This window comes from Corvus hawaiiensis, chromosome 20 (assembly GCF_020740725.1).
Source record: "Corvus hawaiiensis isolate bCorHaw1 chromosome 20, bCorHaw1.pri.cur, whole genome shotgun sequence".
NCBI lineage: Eukaryota > Metazoa > Chordata > Aves > Passeriformes > Corvidae > Corvus > Corvus hawaiiensis.
This window is the reverse complement of record NC_063232.1, coordinates 3019180-3044622: the sequence shown is the minus strand read 5'-3', so window position 1 is coordinate 3044622 and position 25443 is coordinate 3019180. Positions and strand designations below refer to the sequence as shown.

The 25443-nt window shown below is 53.6% G+C and overlaps 2 protein-coding genes across 3 annotated transcripts in view; both read left to right on the top strand.

The window, feature by feature from the left end:
* The window catches only part of DOC2B (double C2 domain beta), a 28910-nt gene extending 8496 nt beyond the window's left edge, over positions 1-20414 (top strand). Inside the window, exons 2-10 of one of the 2 annotated variants that reach the window (XM_048324418.1) lie at positions 1857-1936; positions 3200-3223; positions 7091-7165; positions 9312-9421; positions 15576-15702; positions 15909-16066; positions 17374-17455; positions 17647-17743; positions 18362-20414. In XM_048324418.1, the coding sequence (XP_048180375.1) occupies positions 1857-1936; positions 3200-3223; positions 7091-7165; positions 9312-9421; positions 15576-15702; positions 15909-16066; positions 17374-17455; positions 17647-17743; positions 18362-18498 (890 nt within the window). In that variant the 3' untranslated portion in view covers positions 18499-20414. The remainder of the gene's footprint in view (positions 1-1856; positions 1937-3199; positions 3224-7090; positions 7166-9311; positions 9422-15575; positions 15703-15908; positions 16067-17373; positions 17456-17646; positions 17744-18361) is intronic. The other variant, XM_048324419.1, reaches the window with a different exon arrangement.
* A 188-nt stretch (positions 20415-20602) lies between these two features.
* On the top strand, positions 20603-24879 carry LOC125336168 (pinopsin). The gene is made up of 5 exons (XM_048324420.1): positions 20603-21382; positions 21924-22106; positions 22567-22712; positions 22901-23140; positions 23601-24879. Exons 1-5 carry the CDS (start codon positions 20950-20952, stop codon positions 23736-23738), a joined length of 1140 nt encoding a protein of 379 aa, XP_048180377.1. The 5' UTR covers positions 20603-20949; the 3' UTR covers positions 23739-24879.
* The last annotated feature ends 564 nt before the right edge of the window (positions 24880-25443 follow it).

The following is a 25443-nucleotide window of genomic DNA, read 5'->3' as shown; positions in this document are numbered from 1 at the left end:
AATTGCCAAATCCAGCAGGCTGAACCGCGGGCCCCCTCCTGTGATAAAAATAAAATAACAGCTTGAACTCGGAGGGCCGAGCGGTGGGGCTGGCAGGAAGCACTGATTAAAGGGCAGGTGGAAATGATGAGGCTCCGAAACCGGAGGTTTCATCTTCCGCTCTTGAGTGAAAAATGCAGATCTGGGAAGTTTTGCTGGCTTGGTTTGTGGAGCCTCACACTCCTCGCACTGCCATCCTTGAGCTCCCTGTCCCCAGAGGCACTGGGGACACTGCTGCTCCTTCCTCCCTGCGGGATGTGCAGGGGGTTTAGCTGGGAATTGCTCTGGGAATGCTCATTTGAGCCATACCCAGAGTATGGTACCGCAGGTTTGGCCTCACCCCTCATCTTTGCCTGGCAGGTAAAACCCCACTGATTTGTGACTTACCCAGACCAGGAGCTAATGTGCCATGAAATTGCTCCACAAAGGAGGGGGGGGTACATTATTCTGGCTGAAACCTCTCTGGGTATTTACTCTGCTATGAACTCAAGATATTTGCTTGGGAGAAATGAGGTTTTTTTTGCCAGCGGGCAAACCTGTAGCTCCTTTGCCTTTGGGCTGGGAGATCACTGTGAAATTGCAGCAGGAAGGTTTCAGTCCCCTGAATATCCTTAAACTCCGTGGGTGCCTTGCTGCTATCGATGCTGGGGGGGAAAAAAAGCACCTTATTTCCTGCCATAAAGTTTGTCCAACTCCCCCCAAGGCAGCAAACCCAGATTTGATATTAAGCAGAACTGTTCCAGGTTTTATTTTGGATTTTTTTTCACGTTCTGAACGCGGCGGGAGGGTGCAGTTACCTTGGAAACAGTGGTGGGATGCTGTGTGGTGGCAGGGCAGCACTCAGGCAAGCCCCTTTTGGGAAGGTGGGCATGGAAAGGTGGGGGTTTGCTGGGTCCAGAGCCACCCTGGAAGTTCCAGGCTGGTGTCGGGTAAAGCTGAGCCAGGAGAGAGGCTGCTCCATGTCCAGGCTTTGGTGTGCAAATCAGGCCTGGGAGCCTTGGAGAAGGTTAAGCCATGTTTTTGGAAAGCCTGTCTTTTTAAGGCTTTTCCTCTGCTTTGGATTAGTGAGACATGCTCAGACCGTCCAAAGGGAAAGAATTTCTCAAATCAAAAGTACTTTTGCTGCTGAGGCTCCTCTGGTTTTGTTCTGGTCCCCTGCCCCATCCCTGTGTCCCTTCCCTGGAGGTGCTGCCATTCCTGGGTCCTGCGGATGCCATAAAGGAATGCTGCTCTGATTAAAAGCTGTTGGTGTTTTTCATTTTAACCAGAAAAGCATTTCCATCCTCACTGGGTTTAATTTACAGTTTGCAGCCAGATTGGAGCTGGGAAAGGATCCCACTGGTGGCTCATTTGTTTGAAGGTGTCACTATACAAATACACATTCTGGGAATGCCAGCGGCGCTGGAGGGGAGGATGTGCCAACAGCAGCTCTCGGCTGTGTCCCAGCCATTCCCAAATCTTCCCAGAGGACACCCTTCATCTCCTGGGGGATGGGAAGCTCCTGGCTGCAGTGAGGCTGCTGAGGGATGGGGATAAACCAGGTGAAAGCCCACAGAAGCAAAGCCGGCGCTGAGTGAGCTGTACCAACTCCTCCGTCTCACTCTTCCCCCAGGGCCGTGCCAGCCAACCTGGGAATGGCCACCAGCCTCCCAGCACGAAGCCACGTTTCATAACAGGGCTCCCAGCAGGATGTTTTATGTTTTATAACGTCTGCAGCCTGCTCTTCGGCATCTCCATGCACTCCTTTTGTGCTCAGAGGGAGAGCAGCCCGTGCTTGCTGGGTGCTGCGGGTTAATCACATCTCCTCTCCCTTGCAGCCACGCTGGGGACGTTGGATTTCAGTTTGCTCTACGACCAGGAGAACAACGCTCTCCACTGCACCATCAACAAAGCCAAGGTACGGCTCAGAGCTGGGTGACAGCAAGGACTGGCTGTGCCACAGGAACCCAACCCATGGCTGTGCCAAGCATCCCTGGCTTCCATCGGGGGCTCTGCTCCCTCCGACCGCAGCCACTCCTTTGCCATCCCAACACCTCTGCCCTCTCCTTCCCCTCCACCCCGGCCTCTCAGGGCGTTCCCAGCAGTCGGGAGCCGGCTGCTCATCCCCCGTGACGAGCTGGGATTGATGCTTTTTAGAGCAGCCCATCCCGATGTTGTTATTTACTTGACGCTGTGACCGGCTGTCGGTTTATAAATGGCTCTTTTAAATGCTGCTAATCACGGCCCCAAAGTGCTGCGCCTCAGCGCCTTTGCCGTCTGCGTGATTGAGGCAATTAGGGGCTTTTTGCACATTTGGGAGCAGAAACACGGAGCTGAGGGCCTGATTCTGCCTCCGGGCCTGTGGAAGGTGCTGCTGGGTTCCTCTCTGCGTCACCCAGCCTGGTGACCAGAGCAACGAGGGCTCCAGGTGGGCTGGGGGGAGAAGACCTCAATCCCTGCGGATCTCGGGAAGAGATGGAGGGTTTTTACAGAAGGCAGGAGAAGAGGCTGTGAACTGAGCCCCAGAGGGTCAGACCACGCTGTTTGCCCTCAGAGGATGCACCTCTCCCCTCCATGGCAGGTTTGCAGCCCCCACCAAGGTTCTCCATGTCTGGAATACAGCCTGTAACACCAAAGCTTGGGGATTTTGGGGATGAGCGTGGCAGGATCCGCCCCAGCCCTCCTGGAGCTGCTCCTGGCAAGGGCAGTACCCCCAGCTCCCCGGCAGGACAGCCAGGACAGGGCTGAGGCAGACACTGGGCTTTGCTTCCCTCCCTGTCTCCTGTGAATCCGCCGGCAGCCTCTGGGTCAGGCTTCCCTCGGCGCACGCGGGAGCCGTGCCAAGGAGGAGATTTCTAATTGGGTTTGGAGTGGGTGGAAGACAGGGAGGAAGGAGAGCTGTGGGCAGCAACTGATAAATCTCACATCAGCGAGAGCACAGGCAGGGCTGACAAAGGAGAGCCCTGGTCCCTGCCGTGCCCACCCAGCTGATCCCATCCCAGGGGGTGTGGGGGTACCCCGGCATCGCCCCCGCCCGCAGGGAGGGTAGAGCCCCCCTCGCCACCCTGACATTCAAGCTCTCGAGTCCTGTTCATTTCCATTCTGCTCTCATTCTCCCATTTTTCTCTTTTATTTACATTGCCATCTGCTCGCTCTCATTTCATCTCTCGCCTGGGGAAAGCTGCCAAAACTTGACTACAGAAAGGTAAGGGCCAGGACCCCGCTGCCGGTGGCGGAGCCGGAGCTGGCTCCGGGGGTGTTGCAAGCAGAGCTGGAGAGGAGGAGATGGGGGAGAGCCCCAGCAGTGCTGGGATGTGATTTACCCTTGGACCAGGTCCTGGGTACCTGTCTCAGCCTCCAGGGAAAACGCCCTCGGGATGTGTTCAACTCCAGCAGCTCCTGGAGCCTCGGTTGCTGCCAGCAGCCCTTCAAACCTGGGCTATTTCAGCCACGTGAGACATGTTTTTCTTCCTCTCTGATAACCCCACACAACCTCCCTCTCTCCCTTTATTTCGCTTCTCTCTATTTTTTTTTTTAATCCCCAGCACACTCATATCTGCTGCTGTTCCTCACGAGTGCTGTTATCAGCTCCTGGGGAGCAGGACAGAGGGAGCAGCCACCAGCAGCAGGTTCAATCCAACCTGTTGTGCCCCACCACCGATTCCCTGCCCTGCAAACCTCAGCTGCTGGAGGCTGGCATAGTCACTCCGTGTGGGAATTTACCCTGGTGCTGACCCTGGGGACGTGTGAGGGGTTTCTCGGTGTCAGTTCACAGCAGGATCTGCGAGATTCTGGGTGTCACCAGACAGGTGGGAGCAGGCAGGAGAAGACAGGAGCAGGCAGGAACAAGGAGGAACAGGCAGGAGCAGCCAGGAAGAGGCAGGAGCAGCCAGGCTGCCAGCAGCCACCTCGCACTGATGGCTCTCGGCGCTGGCAGCAGCCCCGCCTGTCACACTTCAGGCACGGCTGAACTCAGGTTTTGTAGCTCAGCTCGGATCAATAGGAGGATAAATCAGGGCATTGTAGAAGCTCGTTCCTGGACTGCAGAAGCAGCCAGGCTGGCAGGAGGGCTCTCCCTCTCTGCTGCTGCCCTGCACGAGCCCTGGCATTGTGTGGGTCTCTGCTGTCCTGTGTGGGACAGAGCTGGGATGGGCTGGGTGCCATCCCCACCTAGGAAATGGGGTGGAAAAGGATTTGATGAACGTGCAGGCACCTGGTTTTGTGCCCTGCCATGCCATGGCTTCGCTGAGGGTCTCACTTTGTGCTCAGTCCTACAGAGCCCAAGCTGCTACAGGGGATTTACAGGGGCGTGCAGCAGCACAGACACAGCAGGCTGTGCTACCCCACAGCTCCAGTGGTCTCCTGCTTTTGGGAGAAAAGTGCCTGGGACAAGCCTCAGGGGGCTGTAGGGCAATGGTGAAGGAGCTCCTCGCCCCAGACAGGCCATGCCAGGCAGCTGCTGCCTGTGGGAGCATCCTTGGGCTGCTCTCCCTGCACCTCTGGCTGGAAAACACCCAGGAGTTTCCACCCCACTGAGCATTTGGCTGCTCCCTCCCTTCCAGCCGAGGCAGTGCTGGAGGTCTGCACTGAGCATTACTTATGGATTGACTCATAAATATTTATCACTGCAGGGAAATTCCTCCAGCTGTCTGGCTCCTTGGGGCTGTCAGGGTGGAAACGCAGATTGCCCCCTTTCAGAATGGGATGCCTCAGCCTGGGAGTTATCCAGGCTGGTTTTTGGGCAGGCAGCTCGTTGTGGGGTGAAAGATGGGATGAATCCATCTCCTGTGATCACTGGACGCCTCTAGCGTGGCATTAATCAGCAACCCGATTAGCCCAACTTGTAATTAAATCCTATTGATTAGCTAAATGTCACTGGCACGGGGAGCAGCTGGCAGAGCCTGGATGAAGGAAGCTGTGGGTCTCCTTAGGATTGCGGCAGAGATTTTGGGGTTGGGTAGAGGAAAAGATGAAATGAAATCTCAGCTCCATAAGTCAGTGCAGCAGCAGGAATTGTTGGAGCCAGTTGGATCTGAGGGGAGACTCTGCCTCTGTGCCTTGTCCCTCTCTGCCTCTCATCCCTCTTGGAGAAGCTCCAGGCTGGTGGTCCCTCCACACAGGGGAAGCAACGTGGGCCCTCTTGTGGGAGGGATCATCCCCGCACAGGAGCAGCTTTGCAAAGCAGAGCCCTGTTAAATGCAGCTGTTTGTGCCAAACACGTATCAAGTGACACGGGAGGGAGGTAGACGTGACATTAGGAGCCATTTCCCGGGCTCCTGTCATTCCATCTTCCATAGCACATCTATTAAAAAAGCCTTTAATAGCCTCCTCAGAAGGTAATTTAATTGAGCTGAATTGATGGGTGAATTACAGAGCTGCCTGTCATTCTCCATCCATTTTCCCGGGAATCTGCCTGCTTGGTTCTGATTTCATTTGCTGTGCAGCCCAGGCAGGTTGGGCACCTCTGACCAGGGAGGTTGGGGAGAGCACAAGTGGATTGTGCAGGTGAATCCCTGAGGAGTGGGGACAGTCCAGCCCCTTCCTGCCCTTTCTGCCCATCCTCAGCATCTCCTGGGCCAGGGACATCACCCCAGAGGCTGCAGTTAAAGCAGAGCCGTTTCACCTCCATTCACTGCTGATATTTTTGTCCTTTGGCTCTGCTGTAGAAGCAAAATCCTCTTTGCTGGGCACCATTTGGCCTCCCTTGCCCCAGGGCAGCGCGTTTGTGTCTGTAGCAGAGCCCTTGCTCCAAATCAGAGACACTCCCAAGGTCAGGAGCATCCTGGACCGAGTTGTACAGCTCAGGGAGGGCCCTGTGGTGCTGTGGGTCAGGCTGGGTGAGTTATTCCCTACCTGGGAAGCATGGAAGTGATTCCCCCAGCATTTCCCTCCTTGGTTTGCCCAAATCCTGGATGATTGCATTCCTTCTGCACACAGCCATTGCACCAGCATTCCATACAAACGCTCCCCTGCCGCTGGATCCCTGGCAGCTGCACACACTCATTATCCAGGCACTCTGCTCATCACAAAAAGGGTGTGAGGACTCTTCAGCATCCCCCAGCCTTGTCTCCTTCCCCGGGCTGGAGCCAGGATTGGATGGGTACCTCTGCAGAGAAACCCTGCTCTGATCCAGGCACAGGATTGCCTTCAGCCAGCCCAGCAGTAATTCCTGCAGGGATCCCACAGCCAGGCTGGAAATAATCCAAGGACTTCCACGATGGAGCCATTCTCATTTCTACTTAGGACTGGTAAAATTTAGGCTCAATTTTTCACGCTCCTGCCTTGCTTCCCTGCCCTGTGGAGTTTTTTTTCCATGCAGCCTGTGCAGGTCTAGCTTTGGGCTGGGTTTGTGCATCACCCCTGGATAATTTTCAGGTGGTTTAAAAGAGGAACAGAGGCACAGCTTGTGTCCTCCCTCCGCCCAAAGCAGGATCAGCTGCAGGGCATCACTATAACCAACCTGATCCACATCATCCTTTAAGGGCTTGTAGAAAATCCATCAGGAATGGCCACAGCCAGTGTTTCCTTGGATTGGTGCTCCTGCAACCCCAGAATTCTCTGCAAACACCGCAGCATTTGGCTGGCACCAGCCTCCCACTGGCCTGGAGCTGTTCTTCCTTAATATCTGGGAGTAGGTAGGTGCTATCACACCCTCTGGGAGCGCTTGGAAGTGGCACCACAACAGCAGAGGTGTGTGTTTGCTCTGAGGCAATTATTAAATGACAGAACCCTGTAATTTCAAAGCTGGGAAATCGCTGTGCTGATTTGCTTCACCCCCAAATTAATCGTGATGAGGGTGGCAGAGTCGGCTGCTGGGAGGGAGGAGTGGATGGTGCCACGTGCAGGTGAGGAGCTTCCCACAGCCCCTCCTGGGATCCACAGGCACCGCTGGAATGCTGAGCCTGGATCCTGCAGAATCCATGCTCCCCTTCTTCCCCAGTCCTGGGGAAAGCACAGCTGCTCCATGGACCAGCGATATCCCAGGGAAACAGGATGGGCTCAGTGAGGCCACCCTGCCTGCCCAGCATGCCACTGTTATCCTGATTCCTGCTTTTTGCTGTTCCCTCTCCAGGGCCTGAAGCCAATGGACCACAATGGTTTGGCTGATCCTTACGTCAAGCTGCACTTGCTCCCCGGAGCCAGTAAGGTGAGACACTTTTGCACTTCTTCCTTTCCTGGGGCTGCACTTTTTCCTTGGAAATCAGGCCTGGGAGGAGCTCCTCACCCAGAGCTGCACCAGACCTTGAATCTCTTGAGCAAAAGGTGCTTGCAGATAGCAGGAGGTAGGAATTGGGGTTGAATCCATCCTCATAGGGATAGAAAATGCCTTTCTGGGAAACCACTGGCTGGCAGCCAGGTGCCAGCCCTGATTCCTTACCTTGGGAGCAGGAGGTGGGAATGCTGCAATCCAGGAGCCCCCGGGAAGCACCGAGTGAAACAATCTCAGCTGTAAACAAATCAGACCCTTTTAATTTTCTTTTTTTTTTTTTTTTTTCCCCTTACTCTTTTGCATTTAAAACCCCTCAGATCATAATAAAACAGAGTATAAATCATAAGGGAAATATTTCCATCTCCTTGGGTTCAGCACTTGCTGGAGAGAAGAGTAATTAAAGATATTGATGTGTGGTGAGAGCTCGGTGCAAGTGATGGGGACGTGGAATTTAAATGCTCGATGTGTGTGTTAGGAATATTAATTGCACTCTTATTCCACGCAAAAGGAAAGACCTTTTTTTTTGGGGAGGTGTATTTACTTGTTACGGTTCAGCTGGATTAATTCCTAATGTTCAGGGTGGCAGAGGGAGTTTTTCACTACATCCCGAGTTTCTGCTGGAAACAGAGCCGGGAGCACTTTCATCAGCAATATTATCAGTCATTTCCATGTTTTGCAAAGCCATTGATTAGCATTTCTGCTGGAGCTGGTGGAGACTGGAGAGGTGGGAGGGGAGGGGACGCAGGAGCTGCAGGTTCACAAGCCACGGGGGTACCCTGTCCTCACCCCCTCTGCCTCTGGATTGCCCCATCCCTGTGCTTTGTTTCCAAACAGCACTGCCCGGATCTGCCCTGGGAGAGGGGAGCAGCCCTGGGGGCATCGTGGATTTGTCCTGGGCTGGATGCTTCTGCACAGCTGTTCCAGCAGCAGCAGGACAGTCCCTGAGTCTCTCAGGTGTTTCTGTCCCAGATTTGGGCTCTCAGGCACCTGGGGGTGTGGGAAGCAGGGCTGGGCTCATGCCCCATGCAGAGCTGGTTGCTGACACCTGAGTCATTCCAAATGGGAGAAAAAGGCACTTCTGGAGCTCAGCTCCTCTGATCTCACTCGTGTCCCTTCCCAGGGCAGCTTTAGCAGCCGGGTGATGCTCATCACGTCACCCCCTTGGCCAAACCCACTTTCCTTCCCAATCCCTGGAGCCCCAGCCCCAGGATCTGGTACCCACAGGTGTGAGCAGGCCATTGGGGCACTTTCCCTGCTGTCCTTGTCACTCAGGGCTCGTGAATCCAAGGTGGGGAAGGCAGAAGCTTCCCATAAACATCCACAAGACAACTTTGAGGTATTGATGTGCTGAGAGTTTCTTATGCCCAGCAGCAGCTGAGGCAGGGATTGAGTTGTCTGACACCTAATTAAAGGGAAAATTGCTGCTCTGCCAGGCTGTGCCAGGCTGGGAGCCTGCTGGAGAAGCCCAATCTGCAGCCTCAGCCTCTTTCTTCTGCTCTCGCCAGAAGTGAGGAGGGCTCAGGGTTTGAGGAGATCAATGTCCCCTGAGCTGGGGAGTGGCTGTGTGCCAGGATGTCCCATCCACGCAGGGGACACAAGCCCTGCTGTCCCCATCCTCCTGCTCAGCAGAGCTGCTGGAAGGAGCTGCTGGTGCTGACAAAATGCCTGTCAAGGAAGTTGTTTGGAGTCAGGCAGGATCAAGAGCTGTGCTGGGAGCAGGAGTGCAAGCAAACAGCCAGAACAGCAAATTGGCATTTTTTGTTGAATCCAAAAAGGATTTTTTCCCCCTCCCTTGCTCTCTCCTACTGCTTAAATGAAATCCTGGTCCGTGCTCTGCCAAGGTTCCCACTTTTCTGGCTGTTTCCAGGATGTGGGATTGGGTTGGGTTGGTTTGGAAATGAGGGAGTTGCTGTGTCCCTGCCCCTCTGGTTTTTGCTGGATTAGGGGTGGATTTGGGTGACAGCACTGGGGCAGAAGAGTGGCAGCACCCATTGCCCCTTCATCTCCAAACTGGGCTTCCTCTCCTGCCCAAACAGCCTCCTGGGGCCCATCCCACTGACCCCCACCTCCTTTGCTTTTCCAGGCAAACAAGCTGAGAACCAAAACGCTGCGCAACACCCTGAACCCCACCTGGAACGAGACCCTCACCTACTACGGCATCACCGACGAGGACATGATCCGCAAGACCCTGCGGTAGGGCCCGATTCTGGGGGGACACAGGTCCCTTCCCCTCCCTCAGCCCTGTGCCAGCTGTCCCTCCCCATCCCAGTGACAATTTCCCACAGGTTCAGCCCCACAGGAGGGTCCTGGAGCTGCTCACAGCAGAGCAGGGCGGAGTTATCCCCCAGCAAAGCTGAGAGTTTGTGTGAGTGCCCTGCACACATCCATCACCCCAGAGCATGATTTACAGGCAGCCTGGGCTGGGATAACCAGTGAGGGGCCTGTTCCTGCTGCATCATTAACTTCAGAGCTCTCTGGCTGGCTCCTGCCTGCAGAGGTGCTGTGGTTTGGGTTTAACCTCTTCATGCCCAGCTCTCACTGGCACACGTTGAGGCTTTGCGGTCGTGTCTCGCTGAGAAAATCTTCTCAGGGCAGTTCTGGGCCCCTTTCAAAGCTGAGCTTTTTGGGAGGAAGCTGGAGGCCTCTGTGAGCTACTGTCCAACTAAACAAAGAGTGCAGGTCTTTATTTTATTATTTTATTCTGTTGGTTCAGTCTGTGCATTCAACATCTCCTGGCAGCATCTCCAAGGGGCTGAGAGAGGTTGTGTGAGGATGGGGAGGGGCAGGGGCAGAGCTTGGAATGATGCTCTGCAGGGATCTGAGTGTGAAGATTTGCATGTTTTGGCCTCTGTCCCACCTGGATGAGGGCAGGAACTGTGGGCAGCCTCGGCTGCTCCATCACCACACTGATCTGCGACCCTGCTGCAGGCTTTGCTGTAAGATCCGCGCTCAAACAAAGGATTCTGCATCTTTCTCCAAGGACTCAGGGCTTTGCCAGCTCCGTGGCTGGAATCCCACCCTCCTCATTTGCAGGTGCCCTGGGAGTTTGTGATTTTCCCTACACCAAGAGCACAAAGCTGCCTTGTGAGAGGTGCTGCTCGGAGGTGAAGCGGGGCAGAACCCACCTGTTGCCTGCAGTGTGCAGGGAGAGGGGAAATTCAGCACCATGGATTATTATTTCACTTGGAAAACGTTAGTCACGCTGCAAGGGCTGCAGGCTGGTGGGGCTGGGAAGCCTTCAGTTTGTTGTTATTATTGGTGGGTATTTTTTCACTCCAGGCTTTGAAGTTTTCAGCCTCCTGAAGCGTGGAAATCGGTTTGTAAGGAGATGTTGGCTGAGTTGTTTGCTGGAAGGCAACAGGGAGCAGGAGGGCTCGACCCCCACTCTTTCAGGGTCCTGGGAGCTGCTTCTCCCTTGGGAAGGGCTGTGATCCTGGAAGCTGTGGGATTGGGGATGCACCAAAATATGTGTGAGGCTAGATTTGCCTTTCTCCCCATAGAAATCCTGTGCTATCCCATCCCATTCCTGCCTGCCAGCCTGGGTGTCATGGAGCTCCTTGTGCCCTCCCCAAAGCTCAAACCTGTTCATGGACCCCTGTACCCCACCTGGGACCCCTCAATCTGCAGGGGAATGTGGCTGGATGGACTTTAAAGATCATCTCATTTGGGCAGGGACACCTTCCACTATCCCAGGCTGCTCTAAACCCTGTCCAGCCTGGCCTTGGACACTGCCAGGGATCCAGGGGCAGCCACAGCTTCTCTGGGCACCCTGTGCCAGGGCCTCCTCACACAGAAGGATTCCTTCCCAATATCCCATCTAAACTGACCATCTGTCAGTGTTTTGGTGTGGCTTGAGCTGTTTCTCTTCTATGAGCTGGCCCTTCACTCTCCCAGTGCCGCTTCCTGCAGGACACATCTCCACACATTGTCCTGCCTTGGGTGCTCTGCTTCACCCATCCATCTTCTCCTCCAAATATCTCCTTTTCCATCAGGAAAAGCCAACTTCAAAGCCAACAGGATGCTGGTTTTCCCTGTGCTAATCAGGAGAGGCTCCTGCCAGGCAGCTGGTGCTACTTGAAAGAGCATTAGTGATGCTTCCCTAGGTCTGGGTGGTGACCATTCCCCAGGAGCCTCCCTGGTGCTGAGCTGGGCAGAGAACTCAATTCCAAAGTCTCTTTAATGTAAAAATAAAGGCAGAGATCAAAGCTGCCGCCAGCCTTCACCTCCCTGCAGCCTGGAGATGTGTCAGGGAAGCTGGAAAAGCACCCAGAACTCTTCCCTGCCCACCTGGTGGGACGTGTCCAGCATGGATTGGCAGGGTGGTGCTGGCATGGGGCACTCTGCCAGCGTCTGCAGCCTTTTTGGAGGGGGCAAGTGGCATTTGTCAGAGCAGTTGGAGTAGGGACATCCCGGAGAGCTGGGAATTGGATCCCCTCCTGCCCAAGCCCCCCAGCCCCAACCCAGAAAGGTTCTCCCTCATCCCTGTGTGGCCTTGTCCAAACTGGTGGAGTGACTTTGCTGTCACAAACCCCAGGAGCCATCAGGGTTCTCCTCCCCAAGGCAAAGGAGAGGTGAAGGCGGCACTGGCAAGCAGGATTTTGTTAATGAACCAACCCCCTCAAAAAGCACCAGATATTTGGGATTTCGTGGAGCGTGGCAGGTGGGAGGATCTCAAAAGGTCTCATCCATTCATTGAATTAAATATCCCTGAGCGTAGCCCAAGGCTTAGCAGGGATGAAACCACCCACCAGCCTGGGAAAAGGCAGGTTCAGAGCCATGCAGAACACACTGCAGTGCACAGATGGATGGGACTGGGGACAGATTCCCTGCCAGCACTGGGGGGAAATCCCACCCTGGAGCCCCCATTCCCACCTGGACTCCGACCACAGGGTACAATGTCAGGGGGAGGCAGAGAAATGCTGCAGGGGAAACTGGAATAGGCAGAATACAATCGCCTCCATTTAAATAATACATGTAATATGCAATAAATAAATTGCATTCATAATAAATACCCGAGCTGGCCAGATATTGGATACAATTATTCATATCCAGATATATTGGCGAGTTGATGCATTATTCATGGGGTACTCAGCTAGCCCACGAATGCCAGGAATTCTTTGTTTAATCATGTGTTTGACAAACATCATGACTCATTAAATGTATTATTCAGAAAATACTATTCGATCAGGACTAATGAGAGGAGTGCAGCCACTTCAAGGTTTGGGGTCCCAAATTGCTTTACTCTGGATGAATGGGGTTTGCTTGGAATTGCAGGTGCACTTGTAATTATAACTCACTGCTGCTGTGGTTTCTGCACTCAGACTTTGAGGCATTTTGTGATGGAGCCCAGGATGGAATCCTCCTTTTTTTTCTGGCCAACTGGACTTTCCCAAGATATTATTTTTGTCTCCTTGCCTTTGTCTCCTGTCCTTAAACCAAGCCAGCATCACCTGCTCCTCATGGAGAGCCTCCTGTGTTGCCATAAGGGATCTTGGACACAGGGGATGCATCTCAGGCTCTGCTCCGTGTGGTTTGTGTGGAAAAGGGTCCTTGCTGACCCCCATTTCCCCCTTTTCATGCTGGGAAAGAGGCCGAGGAACTCGTGTGAGGGAGCAGAAGCCATGAGTCAGCTGCTGGAGCTGAGCAGTGAGTCAGGACTCTAACCCAGGAGCCCGGGCTGAGTAGGAGGGAGGAGAAGTTTAATGAGCAGTGATTGTTCATTTGCTGCTTAGTTCCCTTCCAAGGTGGTTTTCACAGCCCTTAATGTAAAGATCAGGACCCCACAGTGAGGATATCCAACCCAACACCGGGCTGGAGGGATTGGGATTAATAAGGAGAGATGAGAAAGGGGTGATGCTCCAGTTACAGGCCGGGGATGGAAGGTGAATGAGGCTGCCAGAGGCATCTCGTGCTGCTTGTCATGGGGCTGATTTTCTAACCCAAGGCATAAAAATTCCATCACATCGATTTCTTGTAATAAAATCCAAGCTGCTGTGATTGCATTACGCCTTTTCCCAAAGGGAGGGCTGGGGCTGGAGCTTCCTGCTCCTCTCACTCAAAGCTCGCTGCCTTCACTGAAGGGCCAGGGCACTGCAGAGCTGGAAATCCCATTCCAGTGGGGATGAACTGCAGCTAGGAAGAGGAACTGGGACTGGGGGCTGAGCCTGAGACACTGGGAGAGCTGACACAAAACCTTCTCTGGGCGTCGCACACAGATGGGCACAAAATGTGGGGACCCACCTGAGAGGTGACCAGAGGTGCCACAGGGGCAACGGGGCTGGGAGAGACCTGGAGGTGTCTCCAGCTCCATTGTGCTGCTCAGGGCAGTTCCCAGGTCCTGCAGATGTGCCAAAACCTACTTCCTAAGGGACTTCCCATGTCCCTGAGCGCACTGAAATGGGGCCCAGTGGGCTCTCTCCCAGTGTGACACTGGACATGCTTCCCCTACCACCACCACTGGAGTTTTCCATGTTTCTTTCCTGGGCTCTTGCCCATCCTGAGGCTCCTGCGTCTTCACAGCAAGCAGGACATTGTGTTTGGGATCTTGCTGTGCTTCTGGGGTGTATCTGGACATTGTCAGCAGAACCCTTACTCACATTTTTGAGAGTTAAACCATCCCAAATCCTGTCTCCCTGAGTGCCCAGGAGCCAGCACCGCTCCACAACTGCTGGGTGTACACAGAGATCCCAGGCTGCCAGCTCCCTGTGAGGCCATGTTCCCTCCTGTCCCTCCCCATCTCTGCCCAGATGGAGTTCCACGTGCCTGGCAAGTTGACTCTGGAGCTGCTGTTTCTCCTTTGTAGGTTTTGTTCTTTACAAGAAAGACAAGAGGAAATGGGGAATATCGTGCCTGCATTTGAGATTCTCTTTGAGGATTTTACCGTGGTGGTGGGGTGTTTTTTTCGTGGGTATCTATAGTAACGCTGCATCCAGCCACAGTTTTCTGGAGAGCAGCATTCCCTGTTTTCCTACTCGATTTTTTTTCCCCAAATCCCTTTCCTCTGCTGCTCCCCAGCCTTGATGATCCTTGTCCCGTGGCTTCCTTGCTTCCTTGTTACTCGTTTGTGAGCGTGAGGGTGATCAAACCATCCTTGGATAAGCCACTAAACCATCCACAGATAACCCATCCATGGATAAACCGTGCAGATGCTGAGCAGGCCAAAGATGTGGTGTGCAATTCGTTGCTCTCAGGTGGGATCACAGGGCATTATTTATCTTGAATTGCTTTTTCCCCTTCCCCCAGTGGTCCCTGGGGACAGAGGTGCCACCCATAGGAGATGGAAACCAAAGGGAGTGGGTGAAAGAGGAAACAATCAGGTACCAAAAGGATGAGAAGACTCTGTAAGAGCATTTTTTTAAAAAGAAGAAAGGATGTAAGGGCAGGGAAAGGAAATGCCTTCATGGGCAGGGAGCCCAGCCAGTCCCTGCATGGCTCCAGAGGGGATGCAGGATGCTCCCTTTGGAGGGGGGTGGGGTGGCTTTCCCCATCACCAGCACTGCTGGGGAACAGCTGCTCCCTCAAGGGACCCTTCTGGCCCTCTCTGGGATTTCGGGAGCTGCAAGCAGAGGCTCTCTACAAGCACTAACTTCGCTCTTCTGTCGTCTCTCCTGACGCCCAGAGCGGGCTGGGAAGCAGCAGAGGAATGACTCATTAGCTGCCAGCTCAGGGAAAGGCATTTATAGCTTTTTCATGGAAAACAGCCTCGGCTCAGCACCACGTCACTGCCCTCAGACGCAGCTGCCGTCACTGGGACCCCAGCGGCGCTGGGAGAGCCTCACCTGGCCGGGGTGTGATGCTTTCCATGGGCTGGGTGTGGAAATCACTGCTGGCATTGCGGGTTTGCTGGGACAGGAGGTGGCAGACCCGCTCTGTGTCCCAGCCAGGTCACCCTGGGAGCTGCCACGCTCCGTGCAGTGCCTGAGCCCCTCGGGAAGGGGCTGTGTGGGAAGCAGGCTTCTCCTGGCCATGCTGTCCAAGGGAGGCTTGAGGGAGAGCCTCCATGGCGGGGCAAAATGCAGCTCCAGCAACTCTGAATAATTTTGCTTTAGTCACTGATGACTTCGATGTTTTAATGGAAGAGTCATTAGGATGGTTGAGGCTCCAGCTCAGTTTTCTGACAGTGCCTGGGCTGGGATGGGAGTTTAGACCAGCGACTCACACCAAGAGCTGCCCTGGCCGGCCGTGCCAGCAGCTGGATGCATTCCAGCTGCATTCCAGCTGTTTTCCAGCTGCCTGCAGAGGAGGTGCCCTGTCCATGGCCTGGGGAAGGGTGACCTCAGCTCTTCCCTCACTGGGGGGACCTGCAGTGCAGGGGGCAGCCCCTCCCCTCAGCCTGTGCCCATTGCAGGATCTCGGTGTGTGACGAGGACAAGTTCCGCCACAACGAGTTCATCGGGGAGACGCGTATCCCGCTGAAGAAACTGAAGCCCAACCAGACCAAAAACTTCAACATCTGCCTGGAGAAGCAGCTGCCGGTGAGTGAAGGGGGTTCAGAGCCTCACCCCACCGTGGAATCACAGATACAGCAGCTTCTCCTGTGGCATGTGGGAACATGGAGCTGTTTGGCCCCTCAAACACCATGAGGGACGGGGAGAGGGGAAGAGCATCCCTTGGCTGGGGAGGTGTCTGGCTGTGGCTGTATCCCAGTACAGCCCCCAGACTGGGTGCATTCCCTCCCCAGATAGATAAAACAGAGGACAAGTCGCTGGAGGAGCGTGGCAGGATCCTCATCTCGCTCAAGTACAGCTCACAGAAGCAGGGCCTGCAGGTGGGCATCATGCGCTGCGCCCACCTGGCCGCCATGGATGCCAATGGCTACTCCGACCCCTACGTCAAAATGTGAGTGTGACAAATGTGAGTGTGACCCACGGCCACCCTGCTGTCCTCTCCCTGCTGTCCCCTCCCGCCTCTGCCCGGAGCAGGAATTAATTGCTCTCATTAGGAGATGCAAATGAGGCCGTCACGGCAGCAGCTTGCCTCCGCCTGGAGCGTCATTCCCTGGCAATTATTTTGGCAGAGCTTCCAGGTGAGGTGGGCGCAGGGCTTGGTGGCGTGGGGCTGTCCCTGCTGGTTTGGCCCTGACTCACCACAGCTCCTGGTTTTTGGGGGGATGGCATTTTTCAAATTCTCTGCAAAGAAGGGGTGGCCATGGCGAGGAAGGACCCTGTGCCTGTCCTGCCTCCCTGTCCCCACTGTGCTGACTCGAACTTGGGCACTTTCAGGGATATATTTGCTAAGGCAGAACTACTGGGATAAACCACACCTGGGAGACCAGGAATGGAGTTCAGCAGCAGCACACTTTCACCTTCTTATTGAATTGTTTTTAGGGGTAGAGGTGTTTGTATAAAAAATCCCTTCTTGCTTTTTTAGATGCCCATGGGAGGCTCAGTCCCTGAGCAACACAATTCCCATCACACCCAGCCAGTTTTGGGTGCCCCCTGTGCCATCCACTGGAGATTGCATCTGCAGGGCTGGGATCAGAGCAGATAGAAAAGTGATGCTACTCAGTACAAGCCCTAATTTTTAAATTATGAGCAAGATGTGGAACGTGTAGCAAGGAAGCAGAACCGATGTTTAAAGGCACAGCACCAGCACAAACCCACACTGGATTGACTTTGGCCTGGCCCATGTTTTGGGTCCCCTCTCTTCCTGGTGACACTGTAATCTCCTTTGCTGTCCAGCTCTGGTGCTGTGCTGCAGAATACCTGCAGAGAACAGCTCAAAGCTGCTCCCTTCTGCTCCCTTTTCCACACTGATGTGGTTCCTGTCTCCTGGAGAGGCTCTGGATGAGCAGGCCGGTCACACACTCCTGAGTGTGCACTGGTCCTGGGCTGGGAGTGATGGATTTGGGGAGCATGTGTGCAGTGCCAGTGTCCCCTAGGGACTGGAGATGGGATAATCGGTGCTCTCTGATTGCAGCCAGCAGCTGGCTCAGTTCTAAGGTGGGGAAATGCTGCCTCCTCCCAGCCATCCCCAGCATTTTGACAGGGGAGAGCAGGGGAGGAGGATCTGGAGGTTCAGGGGGCTCATCCACCCACCTCACCCTGGCTCTGCTCAGGAGCTGGTCCTGCAGCCACAGATGTCCCCACCCGTGGCCTCCTGCCCTCCTCACTGGGACTCATTGGGCTGCTTTGGTCTCGTTGCAGTTACTTGAAACCAGATGAGGACAAGAAATCCAAGCACAAGACAGCAGTGAAGAAGAAAACGCTGAACCCCGAGTTCAATGAGGTGGGTTTGGGGTGGGTGTGGCTCTCACAAAGGGGCTTTTCTCAACCTCAGACTTAAAAGATAAAGAAACCCCACTTTAGTCACTGTGTGAGGGATTGGGGTTAGGATCCCCATGGGCAGCAAAGCCTGAGGAGGAAGATGGACAGCCCCAGCCCCTGTTTCATCCTGACTCTGCCTCTGCTCCCCCACAGGAGTTTTTCTATGAGATCAAGCACGGTGACCTGGCAAAGAAGACCTTGGAAGTCACCGTGTGGGACTATGATATCGGGAAATCAAACGATTTCATAGGTGAGTGGTACACTCCAGAGGGTGTCCTTGGCCTCTTCTTTATTTATCTTCACTGTCTGTGCCTCCTATTTTTCCTGCAGTCCTCCAGCCTCCCGGTTTGTTCTCCATCCCCACATTCATTCTCACTGGGTTTTGTTTCTGCTTTTATCCCTCTCCTGCACCTGAGCCTCTCAAGGAGCATCCAAGCAGGGAGAAAATGTGTCTGCCTCTCCCCTTCTGTTTTCAGATGTTTTCCTCTGAGTAAAAAACATCTTGAACAGGGAGGTTTCATTTATCTCTGTTGGATGTCCTGGCTTGTTGTGATTTTGTTGCTGGGCACTGTGATTTATCACTAACAAGTGCCCGGTACCTCTGACAGCTGCTGTGATTGCAGTGAGCCCTTGGCACAAGGGACAGGGCACTGCCTGGGACAGGGGCACTGCCTGGGACAGGTCCCAGATCACAGCCATGAGGGGGTGGGGAGGATGGGCTCTATTTCACATCAGGTTGGATGCTGTGAGGATGCTGAATCACCCGGCTCCCTCCAGCATCCCCTGGCATCCCTCGGCATCTCTCAGCATCCCTTGCAGGGCTGATGCTCCCCCCCCCACCTCTCCCTCTCTCTGTCTCTCTCCCAAGGCGGAGTCGTGTTAGGAATTAATGCCAAAGGGGAGCGGCTGAAGCACTGGTTTGACTGCCTGAAGAACAAGGACAAGAAAATCGAGCGCTGGCATACGCTGACCAACGAGCTGCCAGGCGCCATCCTCAGCGACTGAGCCCCGCGGGGCTGCAGCTCCACAGCCTTTGGACTCCTCCCAGCTTTGGCTAACGGGGGATCCCGGGACAGCCAGGAGAGCAGGACACCCCACAGCAGGGCCTGGCTGCAGGGAAGCCCTTCCCAGGGGAGAAGGCACAGGTGATTTGCTCCAGCGGCCGCTCCCGGCTCCCAAGGCTTTTCCAAAATGCCTCTTTGCGCCCTGCCACACTCACAGCCCCACTTTCGAGCATGCACGTGCACACACACACACACACAAACACACACAGGTGTGCACCCCTGCATGCACTGCAGTCTGGCTCCTCTCCCAAATCCTGGCTCTACTCAGTTACCTTCTCGCTGCCTTGCAAGTCAGTGGCAACAATGAATGCGTCCGTCTGCGTCCGTGTGTCCGGCATCGGCAAAAGGCGTCCCTAAAAACACACAAAACCCAGAACTGTCTCCTCAAGGCAGCTTGTGCCATATCTCTGGTGGTTTGTCAGTCTCTGTGGTTTGGCCCTAAACAATCTTTTATGCATTTAAAGCTCCTCTGTTGGAATGATCTTGTCCCTGGTAAACCTGGAAGGAGTGTTTGCTTTCCTTCCAGGAATGTTGTGCTCGTCCTCTCCAGTAACTCATGGGAAGTCAGCAGAGCTGTGCAGACCATGGCTTTCCTCCTGGGATCGGGCAGCCTCACGTTTGGGAGGCAAAATAAAAAGCTCAGTGGAGCAGCCTGGCTGTTCCTGCTTCCCAGGATCAGCAGCAGCCGCTCTCCTAATGAAACCATGCCATGCAGCAGCACGGCTGTTTTTCCAGCAAAGCCAGCCTTCAGGCTGAAATTGTGTCATTTTTCCCTTTTTCATCCCTTTCCAATTCATCCGTTAAATAATGAAGATGCTGAGCCTCGGGGCTGAGCTGGGGTTGTGTTTGTGGTTCGGCACGGCCATGAGGTTGATCCGTTTTCTGCCTCAGACAGCATCCAAATCAAATAAATTTCTGTGTATGGCACAGTAATATTAATATGGCACACTAATAATATATTAATATCATCATAATAATCCCAGATATTATCCTCTGTAATCCACCTTGGCTGGTCTCTTCATCCTCATGCCACCAGACGTGGTGGGATGAGCTAAAACTTTCTAGGAAATGCTGCACCGTTCCCAAAATTTTTGGAAGCCTTTAAACAATGATTTCTTAGGAAGAGCTGCTCTTTCCCTACAAGTGTCAATCACCCTCAGCTTCCAAGCCCTGTGCACGTGTTGCCAACTTCTTTTATTTTTTTTCCTGGGAAGCAATGGAATCTCTGGAAACCTATGTTTACTTTTCCCAGTGAGGATTGTGTTACGCCTTGTTTGATATGGGGGGGAGAAAAGATAAAAAACATAGGGTTTTTTTTTTAATAACTTAATATTTGTAATGCATCCTGCAGATCTGCATGGATTTTATTGGAATGCTGGCAGCCTGTCAAGTCGGATGTTCCCACTAATCCTTTCTGGTCCAGCACCTTAAAACCTGGTTGGGATCTGAGCTTCCAGGGAAGCTCCAGGAGCACCAGGTTTGGCTGTGCCTCCCTTTTCTGGCAAAGTTCCTTTCAATCCATCCTTTGTTCCAGCACCTCAAACTGGTTTATGCCTGAGGTGGAGTAGGACATGTGCGTGTGGGCTCCTTCACTTTGTATCCCAGCCTTTTCTAAGTGGACACTCCGTCCGTCCGTCCGTCCGTCCGTCCCAGCTGCATGCAGAGTTGGTGGTTGTCACGCCAGGCCTCGTGAAATGTTTGATACCAATGTTTTGCTACCATGTGAAGGCTGCAGAAACCGTCCTTCCCTGCATCCTGAGAGACTTTTGTATTTCAGTATTACCTATCTGTGTACTTTTGGTCAGGTTTGTTAATATTTATAATAAGAACCGAACATAAAAAGGTTAAAAAATAAAATTAAAAAAAAAAAAAAAAGGTTGACGCTGGTGCTGCAGCTTTTGAGTTTGGGGGATGGCAAGGATTTGGGGATAAATGGTTTTTAAACCAGAGCATTGGGGGCTGCTTGGCCCAATATAGCATAAATACTATATATGTACTTTAAAGTATTTATAAAAATATATATATGGGGATATCTATATATCTATATAGATAGAGAGAGAAAATACGTATATATGGCCCAATGAAGTATATATACCACATGTGTACTTATATTTATTTATGTTTATGTTTGTATTTAGTCGCCTTGAAGCCCAGCCAACCCAGGGCACAGGGAACGATGTCCAGTCCCAGGTGCCGAGGCCGGGCTTACAGGAAACTCCAGCTGGAAAGCATGAGGAAAAAAAATATTTACTCAATTAAATTATGCTCTGTTAAGTCATCAGATTTTTGTTTAAGTCACTCTTTATCCCCTTGGGAATAAAGAGCTGATTATAAAAAGAGGGAGGGAGGGAGGACAAACCCTTCAGATTAAAATAAAGCTTAAGATATTTGAATGCCCAGCTGCTCTGGGGCACGTCAGACCCTCCTGCTCTATAAAGAGGCTCCGCTTTTGGGGAGGGTCACCTGCCCCAGGTGCTGCTGCTCCATGGACAGCTCCCGGGAGCCCCCAAACAACGGCACCCCGGGGCCTTTCGATGGCCCCCAGTGGCCCCACCAGGCCCCCCGGGCCATGTACCTGGCGGTGGCCGTGCTCATGGGCCTCGTGGTGGCCTCGGCCTCGGTGCTCAACGGCCTGGTCATCGTGGTGTCCATCAGGCACAAGAAGCTCCGCTCGCCCCTGAACTACATCCTGGTGAACCTGGCCGTGGCCAACCTGCTGGTGACGCTCTGTGGCAGCTCCGTCAGCCTCTCCAACAACATCAGCGGCTTCTTCGTGTTCGGGAAACGGCTCTGCGAGCTGGAGGGCTTCATGGTGTCCCTGACAGGTAAGGAGATGAACTCTACACCTGCCTTGGGCTGCTGCTTCTGGGTTTAGCAAAGGGGCTTTGGAGATGTTCACCACCTAAAGTCGACGCTTGCATGTTGTGAAACTTGTGTCCTTCAGCTCTTTGTTAGCACAGGGAAGGGCTGGGGAGACTGTTGGCTGTGCCAGGTCACCACATACCCAGTCTTGGTCTTCACAGAGTGGGAAATGCCGCTTGGGGGCATGGGGAATCCTTGTTCGGGATGCATTTCATGGGTGCTGGCTGCTCTGTCAGCACTCATGGGGCTGCCTGTGCACCAGGGACAGGAAACTGTGCAAAACCCCTCCTCGAGGACACTCTGTTGTTGTAACCACCAGGCATCCCAGCCACCCATTGCCAACTTCATTTCTAAGGGCCAAATACCACAGCTCTCCCTGCTGTAAGAAAAAACATCTGACTTCTTGTTCAAACAACATTTACTTGAACTAAATCATCATCTACCCAGTCCCAGCAGAGGCAGCAGAACCTGTCCCTGAGACACGACCCCTCCCTGTCCCCCCAGGCATCGTGGGGCTGTGGTCCCTGGCCATCCTGGCTTTGGAGAGGTACCTGGTGATCTGCAGACCCCTGGGAGACTTTCGGTTCCAGCACCAGCACGCTGCCAGTGGCTGTGCCTTCACCTGGGGCTGGTCCCTGCTCTGGACAACCCCACCACTCCTGGGCTGGAGCAGCTACGTGCCTGAAGGTAGGGGAGGTGACAGACTCCACCGTGTTGTCCTCTGGCATCTTGTTTTCAAGCCTGGGGTAGCTGGAGAGTGTCTGTGCTGGAGTTTAAAGGGCTAATGTCTCCTGTTAATATCTGCTGCTTGCCCAGCCAATAATTCTCTCCTGGAGGCTGTTCTTTGGAAGTTCCCCACCACAGGACACTCTGCAGCCACTCTTATCTGAGTCAGGATCTGCTCTGGCTGCTGGAGCAGCACCCAGCACACACCCAGCCCAAACCTGCTCTTGTAGGGGCTTGGCACAACTCCCCAACAAATCACAGAGGGCATCTGGCCAGCCAAAACCCCACCGTGCCTGATCTCCAGGCCCTTGGGGATGGAAAAGTGAGAGGTGCTTGGGTGCCATGGCTGTTCTGGAGCCCATTCCTGAGCCTTTATCCAAGCCCGTAACTGGTTCAGGCTCATTCCCGACCTTTATTCCAGGCCTGAGAACCTCCTGCGGGCCCAACTGGTACACGGGTGGCAGCAACAACAGCAGCTACATCCTGGCCTTGTTTGTCACCTGCTTTGTGATGCCCCTCAGCCTGATCCTCTTCTCCTACACCAACCTGCTGCTGGCCCTGCGGGCGGTAAGTGCGCCCAGCTCAGGTGAGTCCGCGCTGTTCCTCTCCCAAAGCGTCCCCATCGGCATGAAGGGCCTCAGGGCAGGTTTTGGCAGAGCTGGCACCTCCTGGTGCTGCCATCAGGGCTCCCAAGGAATGGAAGTGCTGTTCCAAGCTGCTGACAGGCATCTCCCTCTGTCCCCAACTCCCCGCAGGCCGCGGCGCAGCAGCAGGAGTCGGACACGACGCAGCGGGCGGAGAAGGAGGTGACACGCATGGTGGTGGCCATGGTGGTGGCCTTCCTCACCTGCTGGCTGCCCTACGCCACCTTTGCACTGGTGGTGGCCACCAGCAAGGACATCGTCATCCAGCCAGCCCTGGCATCCCTGCCCTCCTACTTCTCCAAGACGGCCACGGTTTACAACCCCATCATCTACGTCTTCATGAACAAACAGGTGAGAGAGAAAGCTCCAAACAAACAAACAAGCAAACAAATCCACCACAGCTTCACTGGGGCTGCTGGAGAACAGCTTAACAGCCTCAGAAAAACTGGAGGAACTACCTATCCTATCTGGAAGTGTGGCCACAGGCTCGAGCCCGGGGTTGCTGTGTAAGCAGCAAGGATTTGGGGAATAAAATGGAAAGGGAGGGAGCAGCCTGCGAGCCCGAACAAGAGCTCATTTTCCGCTTCCATGGTTTTATGGGGTCAGGCAACTCAATGTTGGATCACAGGCTGCTCGTTGAAGGCACTAAGCAAACAGAATGAAACTTTTATTGTCCATAAACTGCAAAGAGTTGGGCTGGGAATAGACAGAGATCTTTCCCAAAATATAACCAGTGTCCAACCCGCCGAGTCTTGAGGTGACGCTGGGTTTCTGTTGCCACAAATAACCTGCTCCTTCCTTCCCTGCCCAGTTCCAGAGCTGCCTGCTGGGAATGCTGTGCTGTGGTTACCACCCCTGGGGGCTGGGGAAAACCTCTCCAGCTGCCCCCAGTCCCCAGGTCGCTGCAGAGGGGCTGAGAAACAAGGTGACACCATTGCATCCTGTGTGACGGCTGCCACATCCTGCCTGCACCAGTGCCAGCTCCAGGATCTGCCTGTTCCACCCACAGCAGCACAGAAGGGATCAGGGTGCAGCTGATGGGGGGCTCTCAGAGGTTGGAGAGGTCCCCAGCAAAAAAAAAGACATGACAGTGTCTTCTTGCTGGAGAGAAGCCATTCCATCATGGGAGAAACTGCAGATTTTCACTATTTCACTCTCCTAAGGAACCCACTCCCTCCCAGCCCCTCTCCTTGGAGCCTTTCAAGAACACAAAATAAAAATTTTTTCCACAGTGCACAACATCCCAGGTTGCTGTCTGGCCCAGAGTTGGGTGGAACGTGGTCTGTCACCATCCCCAGAGAGAGCAAGCCCTGCCTGCATTGCCTGGTCCTGTTGTGAAGTTCAGGGTGATGCTGTAAGTCTGGCATAAATCCAGCAGGAATGTTTAAGAGCCAACTGTGTTAATAAACACCAATAAATACTAAGCAGTTCAGCTGTTTGACTGGTTGACAGAGGGCTGGACAGAAAACACATCCCCTCCTGCTACCAGAGCTGGCACATCCCTCATGTCAAGCACCACAAACATGGCTACAGAAAACCAGAAAAAACCCAGTGCAAAGACACAAAGTTAATGGGTTTTTTATAGTTAAGGCAATAGGAAAAGGTCTTAGTCCACTGATTTCCCAGCAAGGCTGAAAACACAAGTGGTAACAGCCCCCAAGGCACCACTGCCCATTAACAGCAAACAAAAAATGCCAAAGCCTGAAAGGATAAAATAAAAGATAAAAAAACCTCCAGGAGGCTCTGCAGCTTCACACCTCATCTTGAATCTCAAATCACAGTGTTTATCTACCCCAGCTGCAATCACATTTCTGGTTTTGGAGGCAGATTCTGTCATTTAGGAACCCAGGAAAGGCTTCTAAAGGCGGTACTGAAGACAGCAAGTCGCTGAAACCAGGTTTCACCCAATTCCTGTGTCTCTAAAAAAGCCTGCCTGCCTTCAGAGTTGTCTTACAGGTTTTTGAGCCTGAACCCCTGAATTGCTTTCAAAATGAGGTGATCCACAGCCAGGCACCCCAGCAATTTGCACTGGGCTGGAGAATGATGAGATCTGGGAGACTGAGGGGTTTGTTTTTTCTCCATCTGAGATTCTCTGCTCCAAACCAAAAATGTTGCAGTGGGGATCCTGCAACACGCATATATCAAACCAGGAGTCCCGTGGAAAGGAAATATATATGGACAGACAGATTCTTGATAGCTGTTTCAGAGAGATGTTTATTTCCCCAGCCGCATGGCCGGAGCTCTGCCCAGGAACTGTCCCAGTCACGGGACCAAGGGTCCTTCTGCCCGCGCAGGGAACACAAACCAACCAATGGGAACGAGGCTGAGCAGGGACAGGGAAACCCCGTGTCTGTGCCCTCAGGGCCCCTCTCCCAGGGCTACACGGCAGGGGAGGGACCCCAACACCTCACCCGTTTTATTTTAATAAAAGGAGAATGAAAACAACTGGATAAACATAACAAGAACAGTTTCAAAACAAAACAAGCCACCCTCCTGAGTCTTTAAATGTCCAAACAGATTCTCTGGAACATCTTAGGGCTGACAGAAGGGAGACAGAACTCTGAGCATGCTTTGTGGGGAAACTGAGGCAGGAGAGGGTTTAACTTCTTCCCTCCCCCTTTTCATCCCCCACTCGGCATTGGAAAGGGATTTTT

What these genes read in the sequence shown, in the direction of transcription:
- LOC125336168 (XM_048324420.1), top strand. Translation starts at nt 20,950, where the DNA reads ATGCCCAGCTGCTCTGGGGCACGTCAGACCCTCCTGCTCTATAAAGAG. An exon ending in CTTCATGGTGTCCCTGACAG is followed by an intron (nt 21,383 to 21,923) that starts GTAAGGAGATGA and finishes CTGTCCCCCCAG; the next exon opens with GCATCGTGGGGCTGTGGTCC. An exon ending in ACGTCTTCATGAACAAACAG is followed by an intron (nt 23,141 to 23,600) that starts GTGAGAGAGAAA and finishes TTCCCTGCCCAG; the next exon opens with TTCCAGAGCTGCCTGCTGGG.